The sequence below is a fragment of the Adelges cooleyi genome, unplaced genomic scaffold (genome assembly GCF_023614345.1).
Source record: "Adelges cooleyi isolate 19-005CV unplaced genomic scaffold, UGA_ACOO_1.1 ACOO_flye_CR_arks_rails_tigmint_CR_PRNA_376, whole genome shotgun sequence".
Lineage (NCBI taxonomy): Eukaryota > Metazoa > Arthropoda > Insecta > Hemiptera > Adelgidae > Adelges > Adelges cooleyi.
Window position 1 is genome coordinate 1,662,182 of NW_026096053.1, and position 17,327 is coordinate 1,679,508.

General features: G+C 41.6%; 1 protein-coding gene across 1 annotated transcript; it reads left to right on the top strand.

Moving 5' to 3' along the window:
- Nucleotides 1-718: 718 nt before the first annotated feature.
- On the top strand, nt 719-15,749 carry LOC126840439 (mothers against decapentaplegic homolog 6-like). The gene is made up of 5 exons (XM_050576176.1): nt 719-1,870; nt 4,076-4,129; nt 8,311-8,385; nt 14,080-14,295; nt 14,392-15,749. Exons 1-5 carry the CDS (start codon nt 1,441-1,443, stop codon nt 14,712-14,714), a joined length of 1,098 nt encoding a protein of 365 aa, XP_050432133.1. The 5' UTR covers nt 719-1,440; the 3' UTR covers nt 14,715-15,749.
- The last annotated feature ends 1,578 nt before the right edge of the window (nt 15,750-17,327 follow it).

Below are 17,327 nucleotides of genomic sequence, written 5' to 3' on the forward strand. Positions count from 1 at the left end.
TTTCAACTTTTTAGCGGCACTGACTTCAAGTTTAAAGTATATCCCCTCTAAATTTACTCTAATTGTTTTTGGAAACGAGTCGACTAACCTTAGGCAAAAATAATTGTATTTGAGAATTTTTTTGTTAAATAACTCCGAGGAGGTTGTATAGAAAATTATACTAAAAAATCAGGAGTCCGACTAAAGTTCCAATGGAAATATTGTTTGTACACTTAAATAACAACATTCTAGATTTCTGGAACTTTATCCAGACCTTGGCTTTTACATAGGTTACGGGAAATCCCATCGACAATATTAATGATAAACCGAACTACATAATAAACGTCAATCAAACCCTCCACCCTTTCTGTAAACAAGGTGCCGCGGCGTGCGTGAGTTTGATTTGTATGGAGACCACACGTGCAAACGTGCATACCGCGACATTCGGTACGGCGCGCGTGGTCGCACTGCCGGCCGGTGGCGCCGGGGTAGGTGGCGCCCCGTGCGTGAGGACACCGTACTCCGGGCGGCCGACCCGCGTACTCGGGGCGGGCGGTGGCGACGGCGGCTGCAGCGGTGATACCGCACCGGGCGGGCGGGTGTACCGGCGGCCGACACAGTGTAATACACGACGACGTCGGCCGCCGCCGTTCCCGTTTTCTTTACCCGACGAACATGCGCGCACGCACGCACAGCACAGTCGTCGCCTCGCCGTTCCCATACCGCATACACAAACCGTTTCTCTCTCACACCCGTCAGTCTCGTACCGCACGTCCAACGCGTTGGGCTGTCGCTCGTCGTTTTCATATTTTTATTTTTATATTTATATATAAATTCAAATTATTTTATTTATTTTTGTAACCGATCGTGTGTGTGTTTGTGTGTGCGTGTGTAATTCGTGTGCCCGTTCTGGCCGTAGTGGTTTTATCATTTTCGCTTGTTATTTATATTATATTATATATTATTATTATGCGATACTGTTGTTGTCGGAGCGAAGTCGACCGTTTCGTATGAATTATTGTTATTATTGTTATCGCTGTTGTTGGAATACACTACGCGTACACGTTCGCAGGGGAAAACCGTATCGACGTTCAGATAATATTATATGTCGCTTATAAGTCGATTCAGCTGCGGCCGGTGCAACACGTGGTGCGCGTCCTACTACTGTCCGTCGTCGCGTTGTTGTCGTTTGCGCGCCGCGATGGTGTCCACCGCGTTTGCCGCACGCCGCCGTTGACCGGCCGACGTCAACAGCAAAAACGACGACGACGACGCCGGTGTCCGGGCAACGGTCGGCCCGACACGGATGCGTCCGGGAAACGTGGTGTTGGTGCGCACGCCGCGATCACATATCAACCCGCCGCGCGCGCGTCACGCCGGCCGGCGGACCCGCGCACTGTTCGGTTCGGCGGATCGGCGGAAGTAGTGGCCACCAAATGCGAGGCGGCGTTCACGTGTTTTATGTTCATGTTCAGGAGGAGGCGGACGGCATTAGCTAAACGACTGTGGAAAGCGCGGGTGCGCACCCGGGACAATGAAACCCGGTGTGCGGAAAAAACATTGGGCTCGCCGTCGGCCGTGTCGTCCGGGCCAGACGCCGACGAACGGCAGTTCCGCAACGCGCTGTTCAAGCGGCTCGACGACCGGCAGCTGGAGACGCTGCTGAGAGCCGTGGACACGGCGGGTGCGGACGCCGCCGATTGCGTGCCCGTCCGGTCGTTCCTGTTCGCCGACCCGGCCGTCATCTGTTGCCGGCTGTGGCGCTGGCCCGACCTCAAGTCCGCCGAACAACTCAAGGCTACGCCCGCCTGTCAGCAACAGCACACTGCCGCCGGCCAACCCGACCTGGTGTGCTGTAACCCATACCACTGGAGCAAACGATGCGAAATCGGTGAGTTCCGTTTTGACTTTTTACACTTATTAAAAGCTAGTCATAAAAAAAATTAAATATAAAACAGACGTGTAAATTGCCATCTGAGATTCACCGTGCCGGCAAAGAGTGACTCCGGAGATCGATGATAACAAATCGAACGCCATTCTATAAATAATCGCCCGCGCTCGATCAATTATTAGGCGACACCTCGTTGGCATCCCAGCCCTGAGTTTGCCGTCTGGTATTGTGTCGAAAAACACGTGTGGTGACGAATGATAAAAAAAGTCGAGCCGAGCACGTTTTTCTTCCTTTTTAATGGCATTTTACCTAAATAAAAGACCGGACGCGGTCCGGAGATAACGTACGGTTGCCGGCCGGTAAAGAGAAACTATAATATGGTTATTTTGCCGTTTTTTCCCCGTCCCGCCGTATACACCAGTTCTGTGAAATTAACCGATATTTATTGTATTATTATTTAACCTTGGTCGCTGGTCGGTCGCCGCCGTACATGCCGCACCTTTTATATACCGCTTCCAGGATCTCGTTTTAATCTGTTGATAAACACGCATAGTTGCCGGGCGGCGTTTGTGATGTATCATACGGTTGTTGCCGCCGCCGAGTAATGAAATAATAATATGTAACCGAGTTCGTTCTCGGTAATCGTCGGTATTTGTTTTTCTACGATAAGACAGCAACAACATGTTTCAAAGGCCAGCGGTAATTAATTTTCGCTAAACTGCGGTCGGCCAAGTTTTAGATTATTGGTCGTCTTCAATAAATAAATGAAGGGTAGGCAAAGTAGTTTTTCCGAAAAAATGAGAACCGGCCGAATGACGGCAACGTTGTAATTAGTTTTCCCTGGCCTTTTTTGCCAACTAAAGTTTTTTAAGGACATTTTTCAATGATCTAAAAAATCCCTCGGCCGCCTCTTCTTTCGGTAACGATACATTAATATTATTCATTTCGCGTCGTCGTTCCAATTGCGTCACTGCGGCGACGGCGGCCACTTCACCTGAGCCGTCGTCAAGCCGGATGAGAAATAAATAGCGCGCAGACCCGGTCACGCAACCCGACGGCGCCATCGGTTCCGCCGCCGCGTCGAGGCGCCCAACCGCGCGCGTTCCCCTCCGCTCGCTCATCGGTCCTCACGCGGTTCGCGCGCGGTGGCGGCTCACAAGCACACACGGTGGATGTCGAAGGCGGCGGCGACAACGCGCGCCGTCGTGTATAATATAATAATAATAATAGTAATGATATTAACGTCGCCGCCGGGACGTGATGTTTTCCCGTCATCGCCACTGGCCGCAGCCGCCTCCTCCTTCTCCTCCTTTTCGGTAGGGCGTTTAAAGGTGTCGCCGGTAAGCGGTCGGTCGCGCGAAACCTTAAAACTAAGCCAACCAAAAACTAAGCTAACGTTCGGTCTTAAGTCGACAGCCGCTCGTTATATTTTTAAATCCCGGCGCCAAGATTTTTTTTTTTACACAAGACTGTGTATGTGTTTACGTTGGACTTTGCCCAGCTGCCACCAAAATGGTTGTTATTACATTTGTCTCGCTCTTGATAATAAATACTAAATAAAACCTTCGGTTTCTAACGGAAAAATCCATCGCGTTCGGTCAAGATGTGTGTAATCCGTTGTTTGTGTGCAACGGCGGCGGCGACCGTCGGTATGTGTGACGTGAGTGTAAAAATAGTCTGCCGGCGTTGTGTGTACAAAAGAAACGAGACGGGAGATCATGTGTGGTCGTCTCCGTCGTCGTGGCCGCCGTCAACGGAAAAACTCAAAACGGCCTACGGTTACAATAGCTGTGCTAATGTATGCGATTTGTGACACAATTGATTTGTCGCGTGAAATAATAATAATCGAAAAAATTGGCTTCTGCGTACGACACGTGCAGAGTACGCGATGCATACTTTTTGAGTTTGTTATTAAAAAAAAAAAAAATAATTAAAAACAAAACAATTGTCGTCGAGCTACAATGTAGTACTTAAACTAGAGTTGTCCGTATGCAAAAGAAAAAAAATAACGTCCAACAATTCAGCTCCATCGTACTTCTGTAGTTAAAATCGTGGGAAACTATGGAATCGGTCGATTGTCGTCCAAAAGCACCCTTTTCGATTGGGGCAAGGTCGCCTGTTCAAATGTGTTTTCAGACTAGATTATGTAATAACAATAGTATTATTTGTTGTATTATAATATTGTCGTTTCCGTTTATGTTTCAGAACGACCTCCGCCGCCTTATTCAAGGTTCGTGAAGGAAAAACTCAAACCCGAAGGTAAGCGTTTATTAAATTCGTTGTCTACATAATATATATAAATATAATATGTGTGTATAATGCAAAGACTTGGCGCCAATGTAAATTGAAGATAGACCGTGTAATTACAAGTTAATTACATAATTCGGGTTCTTCCTGTTTCGCCCGTTCCCGATTCTCGTTACTATTATTATTTTTCCTTCTAATTATATTTGTTGCGGTAAAATTATTTTACTAATCGAGCTGTCGTTTTATTGTTCCCGTTTAAGTCGAAAAAAAAATGCAATGCAATGGCACGAGGCCATAGAGTATACGACGAACGGTGACTTTCAATTTCACTCCGTTTGGCCGGTCCAAAACAGCCGTTACCGTCCTTCCCTCTAAGGTGGTGCAGTGTTTTGTATACTCATTTAATTCAGATATTGAAAACATTACCAAAACCAACATTTACATCACATATCTTATCATCTAATAGCGGGTTTCACTTGTACAAAAAAAAAAAACAGTTTTGACTTTGAAGTTTAGTAATATCTTTTGAACCGATATAAACGTTTCGTTTCAAGCTTGATAAAGTTTTCAATTCCTTCTACTTCAATATTATTAACCCACCTAAACTTGTGGAACGCTATTAGAGTTTTAAATATACATTAGCGATTGGTGTGTTTTTTTAATTTTAGTTGTAATTATACTGGAGCATTACTCTTAAATATTTTTTTCACTTGGTACGTTTTCCTCAAGACAACCGCCGTTCGGTATATACTACTATGAAGAGCTCTTGCGGCTGTTCCGGGGTTTTCAGAGTTTTCCTCTTAATTGAACAAGTTATTACTTCCCTTTTCCTCTTTATATTTTCTTCTGCCGCGTGCAACGCGTTGCCCGTAGACGCCGGGTTTCCGGTCGGTTACACATCATAAAGGATCTCGTTCTCGCCCAGCGTCTACTGGGAATTACCTACTCAGGGACGGGGTAGGGGAGGCTGGACGAAAACGGTCGCTGAATAAAAGTAATCTTCCGGTCTCGGTTGCGTGTGCTGCATTCGACGTTTGTGTGTAGTGCTCCTCCTGTCCTGAGAGGGTGAAAAACGATATTATGGAGAATTCACCCTCGTCCGATTTCTAACCCCCCCCGACGCCGCCGGTAGTCCCGACAAGAAGCAGCAGCAGCAGCAGGTACACGTGTGCACCGCCTACATAGTCCTTAAACCACCACCTCTCCTTCGCCCCACGAGGGATTGCAAACGTGTGCCGGTGGCAGTCACTACCACCACCGGCTCCCATAAAATAATCCGTTCGAGTGGAAGCTTGGAGATTAGCCGGCTCTTTCTGCCAGGCCGGTCCCGAGGGTGCAAAACAATAGCGAAGGGACCGGGAAATAGGGTCATTAAAAACGAACCGGCGGCGGCCCTTGGGTCGTAGGTATGTATGCCAATGGATACCGTGTATAGGGGAGATGAAAATCCGAGCTCTCTTTTTTTTAATATCTTTTTCCACCGACTCTTACTCCCTCGGAGCTGGCCCGACGTCTGTGAAGGTATTATTGCTTTTTCTTTTCTTTGTTCGCTCAAAGGTACTTGGCTCCTCTCGTATTGATCGTTGTCGGAGAAAGCGAATTTTCATCACCAAGCACATACTGCAATAAACCAGACGGCGGTGTACATCGCCATTTACACTGATAACTGAAACTTCCTCAACTCGAGAGTGCAGTAAACATTTTACTATAATAATATTATAGTTTTTGTAATACGTCGGAGGTCGTAGTCCGATTCATATGTTTGTCCGCTAATTTGGTTTAACTCCGCAAAAATTCACTGTGAGTGACGCTTAGTTTTGAAACAATAATTTCTCATTAAGACATTTTTTCTTTATCAACCAGTGGTCACTCTTGAGCTAAGGGAGGTTTTGATTTTTTTACATTTTTGGACAATTGCGTTGCTTTAACAGTGGGTTGTCTGGTTTTATCTAATCTGAGGTTATAGCAAGCAGCTAATCTAGCCTATTGTCCAGTGTATAAAAAACCATTTTTTTTTAGAAGTTATTTTGTCTAGCATTTGTGGTTTTTGTATTTTACAGTTTTGCCGATCAAAATTTACTGATATGTATATTTATTACGTAAGTTATATAAGTTCATAATCTATTTGTCATTTATTTATGTATAATTATAATATTTATTTTTCTAATAATTGTGGTTTTTGTTATTTTACATTGATATTTTATGATAAATTTTTCGTGTCTTGTATCAAAACTTGTGACTGATAGTGTAGCTTTTACGGATGAAGTATATTTACTTTTTTACATAATTGTCTAAAACGGCCTTTGTTTACAAAAATAGTATTGAATTTTGTCGTCTAAGCAGCTGCTCTAGAGTTGGTAAAGTTCTTTTTTTTCAATAATAAATAATTATTTTCTATTGGTTATAAGAACAAATTTTGTTCATTAATTTTTTAATAACAACGAAAAAGTACTTTGCGTGAAAGAACTTCGCGACCGGTTGGAGCGAATAAATTTTAATAAGTATATTTTTGAAGTACATTTAAACCTGAATCCGTGTTAGCACGGTGGTTGGCAGTCTAATAATAAAAAATTCCAGTTTTTTTTTCGCTCGGTGTAAATTTAGATTAGGAAATCATTATCTCGCTCGGTCGTTGCGGTTTTCAATTCGGTCGACTTGTCCTGGCCCCGTGTTAATGGCCGCCGGTCCGGCGACTAGGCGAAATCATCATCATTAATGTACCTATTTTTTTTATCAACTTTAATGCTCGTGGGAATTACTTTCAATACTATAAATACGATATGTAGAGCAAAAAATGTTTTCTAACATTTTTTAGAGTTATAAAAAAGTTAAATGTATTTTTACAACCCTTTGCCTGCTACATATTTTATTATGTATAATGATTTCCAACAATATTCTATACCATTTCTACCTATTCCGTTTAATAAATAACTATGATGGTATTAATTTATTTATTTATTGCTCTGGTAATTTTTCATCTTAAGCAGCACTGTGATATTATTGTAATCGAAATTTTCTTTTTCGATTCTAAATATTTTCCAATATTGTTGTTTGCCGAACAACGACCGCCGGTATAGACCGGAAAGTCAACTTGGGAAAAAAATCAACTAGTCCAAAGTAAACAAAGACAAAAAAAAAATGACATAAGTTATACGATAACATGTAACCGCATGGGCGTCTATACAATATAATATGTGTGTGTGTGTAAAAATAACCCGCACGACCGAGCCAGTGAGTGAGAGAGACTGGACGGGACGGGCCACCAAGGGCAGAGAGGGAGAAAAGAATCATTCCTCGGGAATGTGGTCATCCGCTGCCGTCGCTGATCGAGAGGAGAACAGGAATTATATAAAACATACACACACACACACACATAATAAATATATATAAGTACATACACACACTTGCTGCAATACCTCGTCCACGTTGGTCTCTCTCTTTGCCGTTCTCACACAATGAAAATGTTAACAGATTTTTTTTTTGCTCTCTAATAATATCTCTTGTGTACGCCACGTATCATATCATCATAATATATATACGGCTACTCGGTGGCAGTATTGTTTTTTTTTTATCCTTCTCTACATAATAACATCATCGCCGCAATATTATCATTCCGGAGACGACATACCTTTGTCTGTGCTGCCTGCCCTCCGGTCGTCTTCCTCCGGCGTGTACGTCCAAACCGATCACGTACGATTTTTTTCTTTTTCCCATGAACGCCAAGACTAATGAGTCGATGAGGTTCAGGTCAAGAGTAACAATAAAAAACCACCGTATTTTCGGCGGTACCGTGTACGACTGAGTCGGCTTACTGCTAATAATAATAATAATAATATTATATTAGTGCTTTAAAGCATACTCTGCTGTTGTATGGAAATTTAAAAAACTGTTTGCACGGCGGTTTTTTGTTAGAGAAAATATTTTGGTATTTTGTTTTGTATGATATCTATTGCCGTTGATTGTGCGTGCATAATATAATAATAATAATAAACGATACTATTCAATGCCGTTGTATTACCGATAACGCTAATACGTGGGAATAACCGTTTATCGGTCGTGTGTGACACGCGCCTACCACCGACGTCAAATATACTATAATGTCTAATTAATGATATTGTGTCGTTTTTTTTAAAAACATTTTTTTGGTCGTTATTGTTTCTTTTTAATAATATTTTCATGTCTTTTGTTTACAGATCGAGCACCCAGCGAGTGTAGCTGGGACAGCAACGACGACGAACTCCGCGGTTCGTTCAGCACCGACGGCGACGGTAAGCATTGCTTATTTTTTTTCTGTCTTGTCCAATGATTAGCAAACAAGTATAATGAGAACGCACACGGTGTCTTGGCGGGTCTTACCAACTTAAAAAAAAAAAAACAATATGTCCGGCTGCGGCCGCTGTCTGGATGTATTCTTGGAAGCTTTCGGTTTCCTAGAAACGACTTCCGTCGGTCGCGTGGGATAATCTTTCGAATCTGGTTTCCCCTCTTCCTTACTCCTAGGGCCGAGTGAATTTTTAAAAATGCATTTTTTACCGTAAGAACGCCCCACCGCGGTGAATTCCGTCGCCACCGAAAAGGTTTTCGATTCTGCCGTTTCAAGAGGTCTCCATTCAACTCTTTTGCTTACTCTGTTCACTGAGCTGCAGATAACGTTCTACGGCCGAAACTAATAACACCGGGAAGTTCCCGTACACATACCTACCTACTCGGATACTTGGCCGGCTATGAAACTACATAATACTTCTTACGCGCTTTCGCGACTTCCCGGTCTATTAGGGTGTACGCGCACGGTCGTCAACGGTAAAATATTATAACGCGTTTTTTTTTTGCATTAAAACAAAAAAAGTTAAATAAGATAACAAGACGGTAAATAATAGACGTTTTAATGGATCAGTAATATTAGTTTCTCGGTGCACTTACCCCAGTAAGTCATCATTTGTCTCCTCTCTCCCTCTACGACGAAACCGGTTATGCGCCCAGTCCTTTTTTATTAATTTTTTTTCTACCGTCTGCAATACACAATCATACACTCTTAAAATAATGGCCACGGTTATAATATATAATATATTTTCGCATAAAATAGTCGTCTCACTCGACAGGACTCACAAACTGTGGTGGGCGCTCGCCGCCGACATAGATAATAATATCATTACTACCAAGTCGTCTCGTACAAAAACACAAATACTCATGATTATATTCCACGAGTAGTAGTGTAGTAGTAGTACATCATTATTACTATTATCATCATTATAGTGCGTAACACCGGGTGGGGGAGCGGGGTCGGACAGATGACATTTTGCGGTGCACCCGCGCGACCGACCGACTGGCGCCCGACCAAACTTTTTAAAAAAAAATACCGTCAAAGGTTAATTACCAACGGCGGTGCCGCCACCGCCATCGACCTCGCATCGCACACCTAAACCACCGACGTTATTATTATTATTGTATTGTGTATGCGATGATTATTATTCGTCGTATGCCGCCACCGAAGAACTAAGAAGTGCCTCTGATGATGATAATAATAATAACAACGAGCAATATAGTAAAAGTAGTATAATATAATATAATTTTACCACACTGGTTGGCGGCGGCGGTACAGCTGCAGCTGTGCATTATCGCGTGTGTGTACGGGCCGGGGCAAGTAAGGTCAGACTCCGGGCGCCACCGTTAAAAAATTAAATAAAAAAAACCCCACCGGCGGCGACGACGGTTACCACCTTATCAGTCGGTATGGGTTTATCGTTTTTGGTTTTTTTCTGCTCGGGTTCACGTTGATGATAATATGCTGATGTGTATATTATTATTATTATTATAAATGTTATTCCAGAAACAAGCCACGCGTCCGTCACGAATAATTATTATCATCGACAAATTTCAATGGGCAGGAATTTTTTAATAATTTTTTTTTCTTTTTTATATAGTTACGATAAAAAAAAATTAAGCTCCGACGCCGTTGGAAGGGAAGGACCTACACAAGTACACGCGTGTGTTGTTTATCGTTTTCGCGGTCGCGACGGCGGTAATGAGCGGCGCCTGTCGTTGGCGCGACGACGTCGACCGTACGGCGGTGATTGATTGGGGGACTTGGGTGTGTTGTTCGGTTGGACGGAGGTGGTGGTGTTATAATATTATTATTATGCGCGTGTTGGGGAGCGATCAAGGATGATATCATGGTGACGACGGTGATGACTGTGATAATGGCGGCGTCCTCGATACCAATAATAATAATATTTATTACTATTATAAATAATATGTGCCACACCAAATATACACTACCACTATTTAATACTACTTCTACTACGACTATTATTCGGCTTATATATTATTATTATGAGAGTATATTATGTGTGTGTGGTGCGTTTGTCTACCGTGTCGGCGGCTACTCCACGACGTTGACGATGGATAGGAAAAAAAAACAGAAAGAAAAGACCGTCCGTGTTTTATTTTATATATATATTTTTATTTTATATTTCAAACCGCCGCACGCTACACTATACACTACACACTCGCTCGATGTATAATACACATACACAAACACACTGCCGCCTCGGCCCCGATAAAAATAACCATTACAAACGACCGGCGGTCGTCGCCGACGTATCGCTGGCGCCCGTGACGTCACGTCAACGCTGTTGATTCGTGAACAACACGACGACGCCGCCGCCGCTGTCGAACGTTATTTAAAAAAAAAAAAAACAACAACAAAAATACACACGCACATTTACATAATGTGTATATAATAGTAATAATAATATAATATGTATATTCCCTGGCCTTTTAAAGCGTGGACGGTGCGTAAAAACCGTAATACACGGCGAGACCGTGGTTTTTTTTTGGAAAACGGGGGGAGGAGGGTTTTTTTTTGGTAACCTCCGTCTATGGTTAACGAATACCGGTCAAGTCGCGTGCAACAAACGTTTTTTGTTTTGTTTTGTTGTAGTATTGTCCGCAGCCGCCGTCATCTGTGTTGGACGTGCGTGCGTGCGTGCCTCTAATGCCGGCCCGTCGTGGCGCCCGGCTCCGATCCGGTTGCCGGCATCCATCGTGCCGTGGCCATTCATCACGGGCCCCCACCGTGCGACCGCTCGCGCCACCATACGCGGCCGCCGCTCGATTCGGAGAACCGGTTGTGGCCGCCGCCGCCGCCGTCTTGCCGTTGGCCGCCCAGTCGTCGTGCCCGTCCGCCGCGTTCACACAACGCTAGCACCGGCTGTGTGGCGCCTAAAATCCCCCTCCCCCCCCCCAAAACGTAACATAATAACGTAACAATAACTCATTATTAATATTAAACGTGGTTAACGTTTATTATTATCGTGCCAGGTGGCACGCGCTCCCGACGCTTCAGGTCGACAGATCATCATCATCGTCGTTAATTTCCCCTCGAAAGCTGCTAATTGTTTTTTCTGTTGAAAATTCGTCGGTCCGAAACGGCGGTGGCGCCGACGCGAATACCGGGCTGGCGGCCAGGGAGTGCAGTTATTTTTTTTTTTACTATTTAGTTGTTTTTCGCTTCAATAATATATTTAGTCGTCGAGCAAAGCTTTTCGGCGCCACCGCCTACTTGAATATCGTACAGGTCATAGAACAAAGGTGTTTTCTGTACACTGTGTAACCGTCGTCGCCGTCCGGCGAAATGTACATATTATTGTAATAATATTTATTATATTGTGTGCGCGCCGGTGGTAATGATAATGCGAGGTTGCTGGTGCGCGCCTTGTAATACAAATGAAACCGGTTGAGAGTCTTGGGCCGTGTGATGAGGAGATGGCGCGCGCGACTTGGTGGGAGGCCTGGCGTCGCCCGTTCATTAACATAATAATATTTTAATATTGTCGTCCGCCGCCGAGTATTCACCTCCATTCCCCTCCCACGGTTTTTTTTCGGTTCGGCCCGGCCGGTGTGCTTCTCTTTTTCGGCGTACGGATCTTACGATTTCGTTCAGGTTGTCATTGTGACCGGTTCATTCATTACTACACTTTAATGTCGATAATAATAACGGCAGCTCATTCTGTTCTCACAACGCCGCCTCTCGCATTAACGACGAGCAACAATATTTTGTTGTTTTGGCAAGCTCTCGAAGCGGTGGTTACATTATGTATGTATAGGCTTCCATGGTTTTGTAGCTACAAGCCTCTTCTGTTGGCTGTGCGCAAAAGCCAACTATTCATTTTTTTATCGCTGAAATCTATGCCCGAAAAATAATGGTCAGTGTCGATGATTGTGTACTGTCCGCATAATATATTATCATGTTCGGGAGAAAGCGTTGTCGATTCCTCTGCGTGGATCGAAAAGGCAAAAAATCCGTTTTACCTGCGTTTTTATGGGAACACCGCAGTCCTGTGTCATCGTAGTAATAGTTTACTCAAAAAACCATCAGTGAGCCGCAAACGACCACCGTAACCCCTCTCAATACGCTCCGAATTAAAAGGGGAAAATTTTGGATAATGTTTTCTTTCTCGTTGGAAATTTATTTTTCATAATTTTGTAATATTCACCAAGCATGATTTTTGTCGGCCCAAATTTGTATAATAATGCATTATCGTTATTATTATTATTGAGATCGTGTAAACTTAAACTAGCTGGCTTTTTGTTTTCATTGGACCGTACAAATACCAGGTTAGGTTGGTCGGCTCGTAATAGCTACAAACCAAATACAACAGCAACGCGATAACAACAGTACGCAGGACCGACATCATAATATTAAATCGTATAATAGAATATTATGTTTTGTTCATTAAAAAAAATGGTTCATTACAACACATGTGCTCACTACGTTCTTGTCCAGATTGGGAGTTTTATGTTATTAAAAAAAAAAAAAACTGCGATGATACAACAACAATAATAATGATAATTGTCTTGAGGCTTTTCTCGGGGCTGTCCAAGTCTTCCAATACAAGACACCAGCCGTCGTACCAATATTGTATTTTACTAGTTACCTACTTGTGTGTGTGTACTTACACAGACAGGCGGCGACGGTTATATCCTTAGAAAAAAAAAAAAAGGTACACTGAGGAAGAAGGACGACGTCGCCCGGTGGAATGCGGCGAGTGGTGGGCGGCGCCCTATCGGCCGGCCGCCCGGAATGCCAGAAATGCCGCCAAGAGTAACCAAAAACGCACCACCGCCGCCTGTTACTCGACTCACGTGGTGTGTGTGTTTTTTTCTGGTCATTTACATTATTATGAGAAAGCCTGAGAAAACAATCGACGTCCAAAACCAAACGCGTCACACAAACTTTTGTTTTTTATTTTGGTAACACATCGTTTGCACGATAGAAAAGAAAAGAAAACATTAATAAATATGCCAACCCTCCGTCGAAAATAAAAATTATTAAAATTTAACCAATTTTGAGACGTTTCTAACCGCGGATCTTTTAGATCTGATTTTTAACGAGTTATAGGACGCAATAACTGCACCTTGTTGAATTGCCCACTGACGTTTTGGTTTAGCTCTAGGAATCCGATACCGATAACCATCATCACATCGTCTTCTGTATAATAGTATTAAGAATCCCTTGCGGGTTATTATTTTGTGCGTGTGTGTGTGTGCGTTCGGCTGAACTCGGCCGACCTCTTCGTCGCCTGTATACACACGGTGTTGGGCCGTAGAAATCACATGTGGTCGACGGTCGTTATTATTATTATCATCGTCATTATTATTATTGGCGGCGACGACGACCGGAGAAAAGAGAAGAGGCCGCCTCAGAAGAATACTAATCGTCTGCGTTTTCGCCCTTTTGGGTTTATAGGTTTTCTTTTTTGCGCTTCTAGACACAAATTTTAACAAACCCCCTCCTCCCTCTCGCGTGTGTGTCTTGTACTATAAAATATGATAGGGGGAAGGAATGTGATGGTGGTCGGAACAGACCGTGTGCGTGAGCGCGCCTGTTAGTGTTATCGTTTTGTCGCGTTTATGTATGTTGGCTACCAGTAAATAATACGGTTTTTTTTTTACATTTTCAGAAAGACCAAACGAAAAGGAATGGTGCAAGGTGGCGTACTGGGAACTGTCGCAGAGGGTCGGCCGGCTGTTCCCGGTGGACACCAAGTCGGTAAACGTGTTCTGGAACGTTCCTCTCGGCACCGGCTTGTCGCTGGCCGCTCTCACCCAACACAATTTTTCGCCAACCCAACAAACTCCCGAATCGGTGCTCCGCAACCGGACCAAAATCGGACAAGGTACGTTCGCCCGATGGGGTGGCTTAATTTTTTTTTTTTTGTATTCTGTAATTTGGTTTGGTTAATAATAACAATTGTTTTTTTGTCCACCCCCAGGTCTCGCCCTGAGCAGAGAGGACGACGGCGTGTGGGCGTACAACCTGAGCGACTGGCCGATGTTTGTCAATTCGCCGACGCTGGACGACCCGGACAGCAAGTCGTACCTGGTGTTCCGGGTTCCTTCCGGCCACTGTCTGAACATATTCACGGGTAATCCACACGGCGACCGGATACGGTACTCGAACGGGCTGAGGGTGGGACCCGTCGACCCGAACGCCGTGCGGATCAGCTTTGCCAAAGGATGGGGACCCAAGTATTCCCGACAGGAGATCACGTCCTGTCCCACTTGGATCGAAGTGCTTCTCGATCCGTGCAGATGACACAGGGTGACCGCAGACGACAAACGCGCGAGTCTGTGATGGACGAGGTGGAGCAGGCGGCGTATGTCCACGTCGAACCCTCCCCTCGCCTCCAGCTCCCCCCACCCTCCCCCGCGAGACCATACTCTCGAAAAACTAATAATAATAATTGAATGAAAGGAAAAAAAAGTACTTTTAGTTTGTTAAGATTAATATTTATAATAATTTGAAAATTGTAATTATTAAATGATCGAATACGCGACTCAAACCAAATTGTGTTAATAATAATAATTGATTAATATTAGTAGTATTAATAATAAAATAATAATAATAATAATAATATTTATGTTTGAGATAACGTTAAAAAAAACGCGCGTTTGGGGTTCGTGTTTGTTGTTGATCTTGTGTGTACAATTTTTTTTTTTTTTTTTATTATTGTCGACTAAGACCTCCGAACAAACGAAATCATTGTGTTTTTTTTTTTCATTTTTGTAAAAACAACAAAAAGGATACCATTGTGATATTAGTTCAACGTCCTTTAACGACTGCTCTTTTTGTCAAGGGTACGATGCTATTTCAACACTTAAGGGAAACTTGAGCTTAATTGACATCCACATTCCATGAACCAATATATATATATATATATATATATATATATATATATATTTTGACAAAATATAACCTTTTTCCCTCTAAACTTGTTTTTACAGATAGTTCCTGCTCCCATAATTAAATGTAAACTAGGATTTTGTAATTTTTTTTTTGTGATCTAGTCAGGTTATTTAAAATTGACTGTTGATCAAAATTGGTTTAGGAATTTTAATAATAGAATAGCGAATAACTGAATGAATGTAATTTAAATTAATGATGTTTTTGGCATTTTTTTTTTCGACGAGTATGAATAATGTTAGATTTTAAGTGAAATAAATGTGCCTTGTACCTTTTACACGAAAAGCATTATTTTTTTAGATGTTACCAATTATAATTATTCATTTTCTTATTGTAATATATATTTAAAAACGACTATTTTCTTATAAAAAAAAAAAAAAAACTAAACCCTAGACTATAATATTTATGTTGGAAGTGTAACTTTGTCAAGACACCGAACAGCATTTCAACTGCTCAGTTTTCCCCGTTGTCATCATAAATAGAAATTGTTTAAACTTCTGTCGGTTTTTTAAAGCTACTTTAATTCTGTTCCTGTCTTATGACTATTATATTATATTCAAACTTTTTATTTTTGTTTTGTTTATTTTAAATATACATATGATTATTGTTATATAAATGAAGTGAATATTTTTACAAAAATTGTGTATATTTATTTTTATTACAAATCATTAGCCTCTATTTTACTTAATCAAAATCTTGGTCCTCCCCGTACTCACGACTGTTAAGTTTCTTAATTTATTAAAAAAAAAAAAATTATATATTTATATATGTATAAATAATATAAAAATGTAAACAAATGTTATCATTGTGTACACAATACACAGACACGTTGTATTTTACATATAATAATTGTATATGTTTTTATGCATATTTTTCTTCTCGACCAATTTGTATTTTCTAACATAACTTATTGTTGTCATTCAAGTCTGGAAAGTAGCTTTATACGATTGTAAAACACTAATACCGTTGAAATGTTTTTTTATTTTAAAAATATCAAGGGGTATATAAAATATCATGAAAATATTGTATATTTTATGAATAAAATGAAAATTAAAAATATATTTATATTTGTTTTGTTTTGTTTTTTTTTTGTCGTAGTTTAATCAATGTTAAATAGTAAACGATCTGTTTGGTAAAAAATAGTGCTCTGTTCACAGTATCTATGAGGTCTGTTTTTTTGACGTTTTAAACCAAAAAGCCAGACAAAATGTCGACTACTTAGGATGGTCCGATTTGGTGTCTGCAAAGATATCTGAGTTTTTGACAACATTACTAGGGTTATGTAGGATGATGCTCGCTGGCTGATGCGGAACTGAGCAGATAGGCAAATAGTATATTATATAGTATTTAGCAGTTTATTAATGTGGGCCGAAGGCCAAATATTAGTGGAATAGAGTCCGCTCTTTTTTGTATTTATTGTATAATATTGTATTCTAACGTAGTCTTGTCATCAATAAACGGTGCCGGGAACACAGGGAATGTTATACTGTAAGGTGACCCTCCTCGTGTTCTTATGGACTTGTAATAAAAAAAAAAAAAGGGTTAGTAGGAAAACTATTTAAAATTTTTTTATGTAAAAAAATTGTGCTTTAATATTGGAAAAATTGCAAACATTTAATTATTTACAAGAAATTGAAATATTTAAATCAAAATCGGCGCTCTTTCCTACATAACATAGTAAAGTAGCCAAAAACCTCTAATCTCTTTACAGAATTGAAATTGGACCATCCTATGTGGTCGAAATTTTCTGTGCCTTTCTGGTCTAATATAAACTAAAATGACATTTACTCATAAAAGAAATTATTTGAATTTAAAATAATACCATGCATCTTATACAAATTCACCGGTTAATTAATCAAAATGGTCGAAATGTATTAAAAACCTCTTTTTTCAATTCTAAAATATTGCCTATACAAAACTCCTTAAAAACAAACCACATGCAATCCACTTAACTACCAATAAACT